Source organism: Sphaerodactylus townsendi, linkage group LG12, assembly GCF_021028975.2.
Source record: "Sphaerodactylus townsendi isolate TG3544 linkage group LG12, MPM_Stown_v2.3, whole genome shotgun sequence".
Classification (NCBI taxonomy): domain Eukaryota; kingdom Metazoa; phylum Chordata; class Lepidosauria; order Squamata; family Sphaerodactylidae; genus Sphaerodactylus; species Sphaerodactylus townsendi.
Window position 1 is genome coordinate 59,280,867 of NC_059436.1, and position 11,975 is coordinate 59,292,841.

General features: G+C 47.5%; 1 protein-coding gene across 1 annotated transcript in view; it reads left to right on the forward strand.

The window, feature by feature from the left end:
- The window catches only part of GPSM1 (G protein signaling modulator 1), a 159,108-nt gene extending 147,408 nt beyond the window's left edge, over positions 1 to 11,700 (forward strand). The window contains exons 13-14 of the mRNA XM_048512384.1: positions 8,479 to 8,687; positions 9,599 to 11,700. Of these exons, the coding sequence (XP_048368341.1) occupies positions 8,479 to 8,687; positions 9,599 to 9,799 (410 nt within the window). The 3' untranslated portion in view covers positions 9,800 to 11,700. The remainder of the gene's footprint in view (positions 1 to 8,478; positions 8,688 to 9,598) is intronic.
- The last annotated feature ends 275 nt before the right edge of the window (positions 11,701 to 11,975 follow it).

The window sequence follows — 11,975 nt, forward strand, 5'->3', positions numbered from 1 at the left end:
TGGCCCCACTCATGAGGCTGGTCACACTCTGGATCTGGTGTTTGGTTCAGGGGTTGATATGGTCATATCCTGTATTGATAGAGTGCCATGGTCCGACCATTATGCCCTGAGGGTTCGGATGGACATACCACACCACCCCTGTGTAGGCGACAGACCGATTTATGTCCACCCACAGAGACTTATGGATCCAATTGGTTTCCTGAATGCTCTGCGGGATCCTGAACCCACCGGCACACTCGATGAGCAGGTGGAAGACTGGTATTCCTGTCTTTCTGAGGCCATCGAGGTAGTTGCTCTCTGGCATCCTCTGCATCCCTGTGCTCAGCTGGCCGCATGGTATACCAAGGAGCTACGCCAGATGAAACGGGAGCTCAGACGTCTAGAGCGAGTGTGGAGGAAATCCCGTGACGAAGCGGCGCGAGCATCTTATAGGATGTTTATGAAGGCCTATGAGCTGGAGACGAAGGAGGCGAAAAGAGCTTCCTTTTCCTCCACTGTCGCGTCTGCTAGCTCTCACCCGGCACAATTGTTTTGTGTAATTCGGTTCTTGACCTCTCTATCAGAGGGTTCAGTAAATCCCCAATTGGCTATTACCTGTGAGGCATTTATGAGCTTTTTTGCAGATGAAGTTGCGTCGCTCCGCCAGGACCTTCCTGCTACTTTGACTACAACTAGCGAACTGGAGGCTCCCTTGCTGTCTTCTGGCCCTTGTTTGGCCCGGTTTTCCCTGCTCTCTGAAGCCGCTGTTGACAGGGTCCTGGCTGCTGTTAGACCTACTACTTGTCCTCTGGAGCCGTGCCCCTCCTGGCTTATCAAAACTTGCCAAGAGGTGTTACGACCCCACCTGTTGAACATTATCAATGGCTCCCTTGAGCAAGAAGTCTTTCCGGGTGGGTTGAAGGAGGCAGTGGTCCACCCACTCTTAAAAAGACCATCATTAGATCCTGGAGATCTGGCCAATTACTGCCCTGTTTCGAACCTGTCATTTCTGGGGAAGGTAATTGAGAGAGTGGTGTTGGAGCAGCTTCAGGGTTCCTGGAGGACAAATTGTCTTTCAATCCCTTCCAGTCCAGCTTCCATGCTGGGCATGGGACGGAGACTGTTCTTGTTGCTGTCACAGATACGCTCTGCAGCTCGACCGAGGCGGATTGGTGCTGCTGGTATTATTAGACCTTACCGCAGCGTTTGATGTGGTCGACCACGATCTTTTGATCCACTGCCTGGCCATTTCCAGGGTGCGGGATTGTCTACAGTGGATTGTCTCGTTTCTCCAGGACCGGAGTCAGCAAGTGTGGTGCAGGGATCAGGCATCCCAGAAGTGCCCGCTTCATTGCAGTGTGCCTCAGGGAGTGCTATTATCCCCGCTGTTATTTAACATCTATGTGCGACCCCTTGCTCACCTGGTACGGAGCTTTGGGCTGATCTGCCATCAATATGCTGATGACACTCAGCTCATTCTGTTGATGGAGGAGGGAGCGGTCGCCGCCCCTGCAGCTCTACAGCATTGTTTGGAGGTGGTTGCTGGTTGGTTCAACAGAGCAGGTTAAAACTGAATCCATCAAAGACGGAGATCCTCTGGCTAGGGCACGAAGGGGGGTTGGGGATTTTCAGCTGCAGGTGTGGGAGGGGGCCTCATTGGCACCGGCCTCCTCCGTTCACAGCCTGGGGGTCCACCTGGATTCGTCTCTTTCAATGGAGACCCAGGTGATCCATATAACCCAGGTTGCATTTTTCCATCTTCGTCAGGCCTGGCGACTGGCCCCCTTCCTCTCCCAAGCGGACCTGGCCACTGTGATCCATGCAACGGTCACCTCCAGGTCAGACTATTGTAACCCGCTCTATGCGGGCCTACCCTTGCATCTGATCCGGAAGCTGAAGCTGGTCCAGCATGCGGCGACTCACTTGCTCACAGGAGGTCCCTACTGTGACCATATTCAGCCTGTGCTGCGCCGTCTGCACTAGCTTCCAGTGGAATTCCGAATCATTCACAAGATTTGGGTGTTAACCTTTAAGACCTTACACGGCCTGGGGCCTTCATATCTTCGGGACCGCCTTACCCCATATGTCCCTACAGCAGAGGCCAACTTACTGGTGGTCCCTGGCCCCTCGATGACGTGGCTGGCTTCCACTCGGGCCAGGGCCTTTATGGCCCTGGCCCCTGCCTGGTGGAACACTCTTCCTCCATCTGTCCAGGCCCTGTGGGATCTTGGTAAGTTCTGCAGGGTCTGCAAGATGAGTTGTTCCACCGGGCTTTTGGGGATGCCGGCTGCTGAGTGCGCCCCTCTTTGTCTTGGTCCTTTTACATTCTGGGACCATAGTTACAACGTGACCCACCGTTTTCCCCCTCGTTGGGAGGGTTTTATTGGAAGTTTTACTGTCGGCTGCCGAGAAGTTTATATTAACGCTGTATTTTATGGTTTTAATGTAATGTCTTAAGGAGCCCATGTTATTTATTTATTGTTTATAATTGTTTCACATATTGTTATTTATTCTGATGTTCACCGCCCAGAGCCCTTAGGGGAAGGGGCGGTATATAAATTTGAAGATAAATAAATAAATACTTCTTTATTAGGAGAGGCTGAAGCATTTAGGACTCTTTAGTTTGGAGAGAAGATGTTTGAGGGGGGATAGGATTGAAGTCTATAAAATTATGCATAGGATAGAAAATTACCCCATATGTCCCGGTTCAACCTCTGCGTTCGGCAGAGGCCAATCTACTGGAGGTTCCTGGCCCCTCAATGATGCAGCTGGCCTCCACTCAGGCCAGGGCCTTTATGGCTCTGGTGCCGGCCTGGTGGAACACTCTCCCTCCATCTCTCTGGGCCCTGTGGGACCTTGGTGATTTCTGCAGGGTCTGTAAGACTGAGTTGTTCCACCGGAGAGATCAGCCGCTGAGTGTGCCCCCTGTCCCCTCCTCTCTGCTACATATGGGTCCCTTAACATCATTGGGACCCACCGTCTCCCCCCCTCCTTTTCTGGGTGGGTTAAGTTTAAGTAAGGGTTTTTCGTGGGATGCCTAGGAAATAACCGGTGTTTTAAATGGGATTAATTTTATAGTGATGGAGCTTGGATATTAATTATAATTATTTATTTGCTCCTCTAGTGATGATGTATTTATGATTTTATGTATGATGTTTTATGTTGCACACTGCCCAGAGCCCTTCGGGGATAGGGCGGTATATCAAATAAATAAATAAATAAATATGTCGACAGAGAGAATTTTTTCTCTCTCACAATACTAGAACCAGGGGGCATACACTGAAAATGCTGGGGGGAAGAATTAGGACTCATAAAAGGAAACACTTCTTCACGCAACGTGTGATTGGTGTTTGGAATATGCTGCCACAGGAGGGGTGATGGCCACTAACCTGGATAGCTTTAAAAGTGGCTTGGACAGATTTATGGAGGAGAAGTCGATCTATGGCTACCAATCTTGATCCTCCTTGATCTCAGATTGCAAATGCCTTAGCAGACCAGGTGCTCAGAAGCAGCAGCAGCAGAAGGCCATTGCTTTCACATCCTGCATGTGAGCTCCCAAAGGTATCTAATGGGCCACTGCAAGTAGCAGAGTGCTGGACTAGATGGAGTCTGGTCTGATCCAGCAGGCTCTTTCTTATGTTCTTATGTTCTTAAAATGTCTTTGTTCCTTCACCAGGTATTCTACCGTCAAGTTACAGTTGATTTATGATGACCCCAGCAAGGGGCTGTCAAGGCAAGTGAGGAGCTCTTGCCTTCCTCTGCAGAGCCATCCAAAGATGGTGAGATTGATCCATTTGGATCATCCTGCCCCTAAAGGAAGAGTTTACTTTCTAGCCATTTGGTTCTTAGCAATTTCTGTCCCTTTAAGGTGTGACCTGGCTGCAGGTGTGAGGTGGGCAGCCATAGTCTGCTTGGCTAAACCCATCAGCCTGATGAAAAGCTTGATAGCTGCTTCCTTCAACTTATGATTATTACTTGGTTATTTATAGTCTGCCTTTCACATTGAGATGCAAGGTGAATTACATCATGTAAGCAACAGGATGGGATGTGCAATGAACAGTACAATAGAAAACAGACATCTCAGATGAATTGTCGAAGGCTTTCACAGCCGGAATCATTTGGGTGCTGTGTGGTTTCCAGGCTGTATGGCCGTGTTCTAGCAGCATTCTCTCCTGACGTTTCGCCTGCATCTGTGGCTGGCATCTTCAGAGGATCTGATGTTGGGAAAGCAAGTGGAGTATATATATCTGTTGGAGAGTCCAGGGTGGGTGAAGAAATATTGTCTGTGAGTAACAAAGAAGGCAACCAGGTCAATAGTTGAGGGCATCTGAATAGAAGTATGAATAACAATGTAGTCATCCAGCTCCACACAAACACAGGATGACTATAGACAAAGGAAACAAAGGCCAGGATACTTCTATTCAGATGCTCCCACCAGTGACCTTGCTATCTCCATTGTTACTCCCATGCTATAGACTTCATTGTTACTCATACTTCTATTCAGATGCCCTCAACTATTGACCTGGTTGCCTTCTTTGTTACTCACAGACAATGTTTCTTCACCCACCCTGGACACTCCAACAGATATATATACTCCACTTGCTTTCCCAACATCAGATCCTCTGAAGATGCCAGCCACAGACGCAGGCGAAACGTCAGGAGAGAATGCTGCTAGAACACGGCCATACAGCCCGGAAACCACACAGCACCCAAGACATCTCAGATATCTGAAACTCATTTCCCCTCTGACTGTTACTACTCTGCAGCTGTGCGCTGGCAAAAAAAATGGAGGGGGGGTGCAGGAGGATGTTTTTCTACAGGCTCCTTTTCTATTTATCCTGTTCTGAAATTCATTGTTATCCTAATAGTTGGGCAGTTGTGGGTGGCCGATATCTGAAGGTGGCTTGCAATGGGATGAAGAGGAGACTGGAACTGGCCTGCTATTCCTCCCCCCCCCCATTTTCCCAATAGTGAGATGCTCCTCTTGTCAGTTTTGACCCCCTCTCCCCACACACCTGGTTAACATTCAAAATATGCAGATTTGTGTGAGAAGCTTCCATTCCACCCAGTTCAGTTAACAAGAAACCCAGCATACATGGAACATTTTGTATTGATCTTTGTTACAGCTATTTATTTGTGATTCTTGTGACCTTTGGGAGACAATTTTTTTTGCTGAAAAGTGAGAAAATAGAGTAATTGTTGGGTAATATAATCCATACCTTTCACAAGCAGATAGAACGAGGGTTGTTGAGGACTGATGTCCAAATCCTCCACTTTAGGGTGAAGAATCTCACCTCCTTCCCTTTTCCAGTGGATGAGTCTAGGTTTTCCACATACTACTGAGCAGGTCCCAAACATGCAGATTTCTTATATGAAGCAAGAACAGCAACCTGATCTTATCTGTTGCCCTGATGCCCTTCTCCAGGTTACTTTTAATAAGGCTTTAGGTGGATCATCTTACTAAGCACTGGCACCACCCAGAACTGGCCCATTTTTGAAAAGAATGATCCCAGCTAATAATGATTGGCAGACCCATCTTTGTTTTCCAGTATGGTAAAAGAGGCCTTGCAGGCAGCTCTTTTTGCTGCTGTAATTGAGGAATGTACTCATCTGGTCCAGGTCTCTATCAGCAAATCCCTGCAAGTCCACCTCTCCAGATTTATGCCAAGATTCCCCTGAACAAATAAGATTTACTATCCACCAGGAAATACTGGCCACCAGGATTTACTGGCCATAGGAAACAGGAAATACTGGCCACCACCAGGCCAGTATTTGGGGATGCAGCCAGACCTTTTGTTCAAATTCCATATTCCTCTCTCCACATGGGTGTGCAGGTTGCAGGGATATTCCCTCTGAATTAAGACGAGAAAAAAGGGTTTGGATTTATACCCCACCTTTCTGTCCTGTAAGGAGACTCAAGGTGGCCTACAAGCTCCTTTCCCTTCCTCTCCCCACAACAGATAGGTGGGGAGATAGGTGGGACTGAGAGTTCCAAACAGCTGTGATTAGGCCAAGGTCACCTTGCAGGCTTCATGTGGAGGAGTTGGGGAAACAAATCCAGTTCACTAGATAAGCATTCACCCTTTTAACCACTACCCCACCCTGGCTCTCCTGTCCTCCTTGCAATCCTCTTGTTCCTTGGTAAGTGTGGGTGAAGTTTAGGATTTGTATGTGCATGCAAAGACCAAATACTCCAATTGTAAAAAACAAAATGTTTCTCTTTAACTGCATATGAAATCATTGGTTGCAAAAAGATACAGCTGAACAGGCAGTAGCTTCACAGCAGCAAGCCCCAAGCAAGAGTCCATGCAGGTTCTGTTCCCTCAGGGCAGGGGTCCCCAAACTACGGCCTGGGGGCCAAATGTGGCCCCCTGAAGGCATTTATCCGGCCCGCCAGGCATGGCGGCGATGGCTCCATTCATGTGCAGTGGAGGCTCGAGGGAGAGGAGGAACTGGCCCCAACGGCTGTTGATAGCAATTACATGATGGCACCCCCAAATCTCCATGAATTTTCTGACCCAGAGTTGGAAACCTTACACGTGGCAACGCCTGCTCCGCCCTTCCCTCTCAGCTACTCCATGTGTTGCTCTCAGGCTTTCTGTTCCGCCTCACTCCCATTGGCATCAGCCAGGCTGGCGAATCGCTCGCTGGCTGCTAGGGAGGAAAGAACCCAGGAAGATACCTGATCCTGGGTTAGATAGAATGCTTCATTGGGAAAGTTCTGCTCTTTTTTACAGGGGAAGGTATTCCACAGCCTCCCCAACAATATTTGGAGCCCACCCTGTACTTGACATACTTTGGTCATTGTTCTAAAAATAGACCATGACAGAAAGGCTGAAAGGTGAAATCAAACATTTTACAATCATTTGTGCATAGGAATTTGTTCATAGTTTTTTTTAGTCCGGCCCTCCAACAGTCTGAGGGACAGTGAACTGGCCCCCTGTTTAAAAAGTTTGGGGACCCCTGCCTCAGGGTATCAACTAAGGGAAAAGATTACCACAAGATGGCGTCTGGAGCAGTCCACCGTTGTGAGAGCTTCAATTAGGTAGTTAGCTTGTTACAGTTGTAGTTAAACCTAGTGATAGGAATTGTTTTACCCTTCAGTATACTTAGTTTTTTTCAGGGCAACGAGGGTGTCCTACTGGCCTTACCATGGGGCTAAACCAGTGACGGGAGGTGAGCTGACGGGGTCGGAGGCTGAGGTGTTCCCTATGTAGCAGCAGAGGCAGCAGCAGCAGCGGAGGTGGTATGTTGAAAGAACTGAGGCTGTTGGAATGCCTATGAGAATGGCAAGAGAGCTGACAGAACGAACGGAGGTGGTGAGAGAGTCAGCAAAAGCTGCAGGAGAGAATTGTTGAGAGAATTACTGAAGGCAGTGAGAGGGCCGACAAAGGCAGTGGGAGAGTCACTACAGACTGTGAGAGAGCCAGTAGTAGCTGCAAGATTGCAACGGAGGTTGCAGGAGTGCTGGCCGAGCCGACAGAGGCAGTGAGAGGGCCGGTGAAAGCGGCAGGAGAGTGAACAGAGGCTGTGGTAAGAGGGCCGACCGAGGCTGCAGGAGAGCTAACATGGGCTGTGAGAGAGCCAGTGGAAGCTGCAGGAGAGCCAACAGAGGTGGTGGGAATGCCAATGCAAGTTGTGACTGAGCGAGTTGTTGGTGAAGCTGAGAAAGAGTTATGAGCTGTCGCTAAGCTGGGACTACTGGAAAACAATAGCTTGGATCACAATATGACAACAGCCTTGGTCTTTCCAAGACCAAAGAAAGCGGACTGCCCCGAAAGATCTGTTGCCCTGTGATAAGTATTAGGAACAGGTAAATAGGCATCAGGAATGTAGAGGGAGGGTTAGGTTAGTTAACTCCTCTTGTGTATGTTGTTGGGGACTGTATTGTGTTTAGGATAGCAGCTGTTAAGTTAGTAAAGTTTGTTAATTGCTGCTATTATTATAAGGGTTACTGTTAGGTTTAATATGTCTAGAAGTTTAATAATGCTTAGAAGTTCATATATAGTTGTCATCTGAGATGTAATGTTTAACTGATTTCATATGTTTAATGTTTATTCATTGCTGTATTGTTTTATTTCTTATATATTGCTACTGATGTTTGTTATTTATAATGTTACGTTATGTTTATTGTTGCTCATAATGCTGCTTTATAATGCTACGTTATTGTTGTTGGTGCTTGATATTTGATTGTTGTTGCTAAATTTATTGATGCTGCATTTTGTTGTATCATGACTGCTGATGTTTTTGATATTTGAAATATTGTTTATTGCTGTTGCTACTTGATATTATGATTATTGCTGTTGTGATGTTTATTGATACTACATTATGCTGTTGTACACCGCCCTGAGTCTTTTGGGGGAGGGCGATATATAAATTAAATTCTTTTCTTTATCTTTATTAACCTTTAATAGGCATAGATATAAATTAAATTACCAATTCCCAATCTTCTCTCCCTAGAATCTTAAATGTGTTAATTCTTCCTTCCACATCTTGCAGCGCAGTCCTCGTCCTTGGCTTCTCCACAGACTGAGGAGCTCTTTGACCTCATTGCCAGCTCACAGAGCAGGCGGCTCGATGACCAGCGTGCAAATGTGGGAAACCTGCCCGGCCTGCGCATCACACACAACAATATGAGCCATCTCCGCATGGAAGGTGATTCACACGAGCCAGGCGACGAATTTTTCAACATGCTCATCAAATGCCAGGTGTGCTGGTGCTGCAGAGGGGGTGAGATTGGGGGCCAAACTACATGTTATGTCTTCCACAGTATTACCACAGCAGGATGCCAAGTGTGGTTTCCCTGTGGAAACTCAGTTTAGAAATGCTACAGAGTTCCACTTTTGGTCAAGACTGATACGGGTGGAAGAAGGTCTCCTGCTTCCCTACACGCCAAACATTTCCCCTACACAAAAGAGTGTCAGGAAGCTATTATTTGCCCTGCCAGAAGGCTGCATGGGCAAGCAGTCACTGCATGTGCACCGCCCCCCCCAAATGGAGCAAATAATACTCTGTAGGGTAATTTGGAGTCAGAAAATAACACAGGGGAAAGGCAGCAGCCCCCTGCCCCCCAGCATCACAATTCTATCTAGAAGCAAACCCCTGCAGACTTCTAAATTGAGTTCCATTAGCATCCTTCTGCAAGTCACCATCGCAATCAAATGGCGGGGGAGCATGCAGTTTGGCCCTGTGTAGTTTTGAAGATTCTTGCCTATGCATTTTAGCATTTTTGTATTAGTTTCTTATGTTCAGTAGAAGGCAACAGAATGCCATCTCTGCCATCAAACAGCCGTCCTCTGCAGCTTGATTTTGGCATGTTTGGCAAAGCTACACCAGTTGCTATCATTGAGGTTCCACATCCAGTTGTCACTGACAGACCTATTCTCCAGGAATTGACATGGTCCTGTTTTAAAGTAAATTATGCCAGCACCTTTACCATCCTCTGGAAATGTGTTCCATTTGTTGGATCAAGCCCCTCTTTAATGCATTTGCCTGTTGGCTGCCTATTGATTTGCCAAGGCAAATCCAGCTCTGGTTTTGGCCTACTTAAGTGTGCTGTATAGTCAGAATATCGACTACATTTGCCCTATTTCCCTCTCCTTTGTTTCCTTCTCTGCAGTCCTCCCGCATTGATGACCAGCGGTGCACTCCACCCAACTCTATCCCACATGGCCCCACTTTGCCAGATGAGGATTTTTTCAGCCTCATCCAACGAATCCAAGCCAAGCGCATAGATGAACAGAGAGTAGACCTGGCCTCAGCCCAGGACGAAGAGGAAGAGGAGGAAAAGCAGCCTGTAGATGAGGAGTTGAATCAGTAGAAGAAACCCTGCTCCAGCTAAGGAGTCAGTGGGGTGGGGGGTGGGAGGTTTGGCTTTGGAGTGTTACCCACTGAATGGAGGATCTCAGCTACTCCTCCCATATCAAGTCCTCTTTGTGTCACTTCCTCTTAGACAAGAAGCATGTGGGTGTGTGAACTGCAACTTTGCTGAATCTTGCCCTTCCTTTGCTCTACTCCAGAGTGTCTCTACAAGACAACAAAATCTATGGGAAGGGGGCATTTTTGAAGGCAAATTTTCTTTGCATCCCACTCTGATTTCTGAAGGAAGAACTTGGCTAAAAACAGAAGATGAAGGAGAGGGAGATCCATGAGGAACATTCAAGGAGGATAACCCTGTCATTGCTTATTGATCTTGATAACAGAGAATGGAAACTTCTGAGAAGCACATTGGGGACAGTGTTTGCCTTCATGCCATGCTCGGAAGCCTTTGACTGGCTGCTCCTGGAACCAGAGTGCTGGGCTCGGAGGGGCTGCTGCAGTCAGGCAGCCAGCTCTTTGCATTTTGTGCCAGTGGGCATGCAGCCAAAACTCATAAGCAAACCCTTGGACACCTGAATGGGACAGCCCAGAGCATCTGCTCTCAGAGCAGTCTGTGCTTCTGGTCCCATAAATCCCAGTTCTGTGCCCAGACAACGCCATTTCAGAATTCTCGTAGAAACAGTGATAATCATGACATCTGCAAATGAATTGGCTTACTTTGCTCTCACCTCGTTATTTAAGTTGCTTGAAGTAATTGGGTTTAGTCTTTGTGGAAGCAGAGTGAAAGCATGGCATGGGGAAAGATGCCCAGTGGGAGGCAGAAGGACCCTGTTGCCTCCAGGAGCGCTGGGGGTTAGAAGGCTTCTCCTAATTCTTCCCAAGTAGCTCATTCTGCAGGACATTCATTGATGGACAGAAGGCTCTTTTACCCTTCTGCCTCCTCAGCTGCCAACTGAACATGTTCGTTTGAAATACTTCATGGTGTCCATTGCACATTTTTAGCTTGGGGGCGGGGCAGATACTTCCTCTTGCTTCCTTGGTCTCTGTGATTGTATCTGAACTCCTTCAGTCTGGCAGCTGCCTTGTTCTGCACAAATCAGGCTTGAAGTAAGAGAGACCTTCAGTGCAGCTCTGCCCTCCTTTCACTTCTGGAACCTCAGCCTGCCCCCAAAATACAAGATATTGATTCTGTTGCATTACAAATCCATTTGTGGCCTCCATTTTTTCCCAGTCCACTAGTGGGTGCCTATAAACCATCTATGCAATTTCAGCCAACTTTCACTCCAGCACTGAGAACTGAATGCCTTCTATGGATCCCACCACTCTGTCCTGTTTCCTGTTGATGTGACTTCGGTCGGTTTGGATTACAGTGCAGCTTTCTTCAGCTCTTCTTTGCATTCATATCTTGCCAGGATCAAAAAAGCCCATGCTGGAAGACTGGCCATGAAGGGGGAGGGGCCAGTCCTTTGCTCCATCACTGCTGCCACACAGGTCCATGAAGAGGACAGCTGCATAGCCCACACCTTCACCCATCAGCTCTGGAGGAAGAAACCGGGCTGCTGCTGAGGGTAGGCAGGAAAGTGGCCCAGCAGCCACATCATCCTTGGCTTCCCTCCCGGACTTGCCAAGGCCAGGAGGCAACTGTGTTGCATCTCTGCATGCATTCATACACCCCCAGCTCACCACCATCATACTTGCCCAGGGGGAAACTGACCCCATAGTGGGGCTGCCTGTTCCTTCCTCTTTGTGAAGGCTTGAGTGTGTTACAAGATCATCAGGTTTGAGGCAGTGGATGCTTCCTTATTTACCCATGTAAATAACACGGGCCGCATCCCAAAGATGTGGCTGGCATCTACAGTTGTCCCAATCTACAAAAAGGGTGATATTACAAATCCTTCAAACTATCGTCCTATAAGCCTATTATCTGTAATTGGCAAACTATATGCAAAACTACTCCTTAGGAGAGTGGAAGATTGGGTCAAGCAAGCAGAAGTAATAGGACCGGAGCAAATTGGATTCACTAAAAATAAATCAACACTGGATCATGTAACAGTTTTAGCACACTTAGCTAACAAAAGTATAACTCATAATAACCGTAAACTGTTTTGCAGAAAGCCTTCCTGGATTTAAAAGGGCCATTTGACTCCATAGCTAGAACCCTACTGTGGAGAAAAATT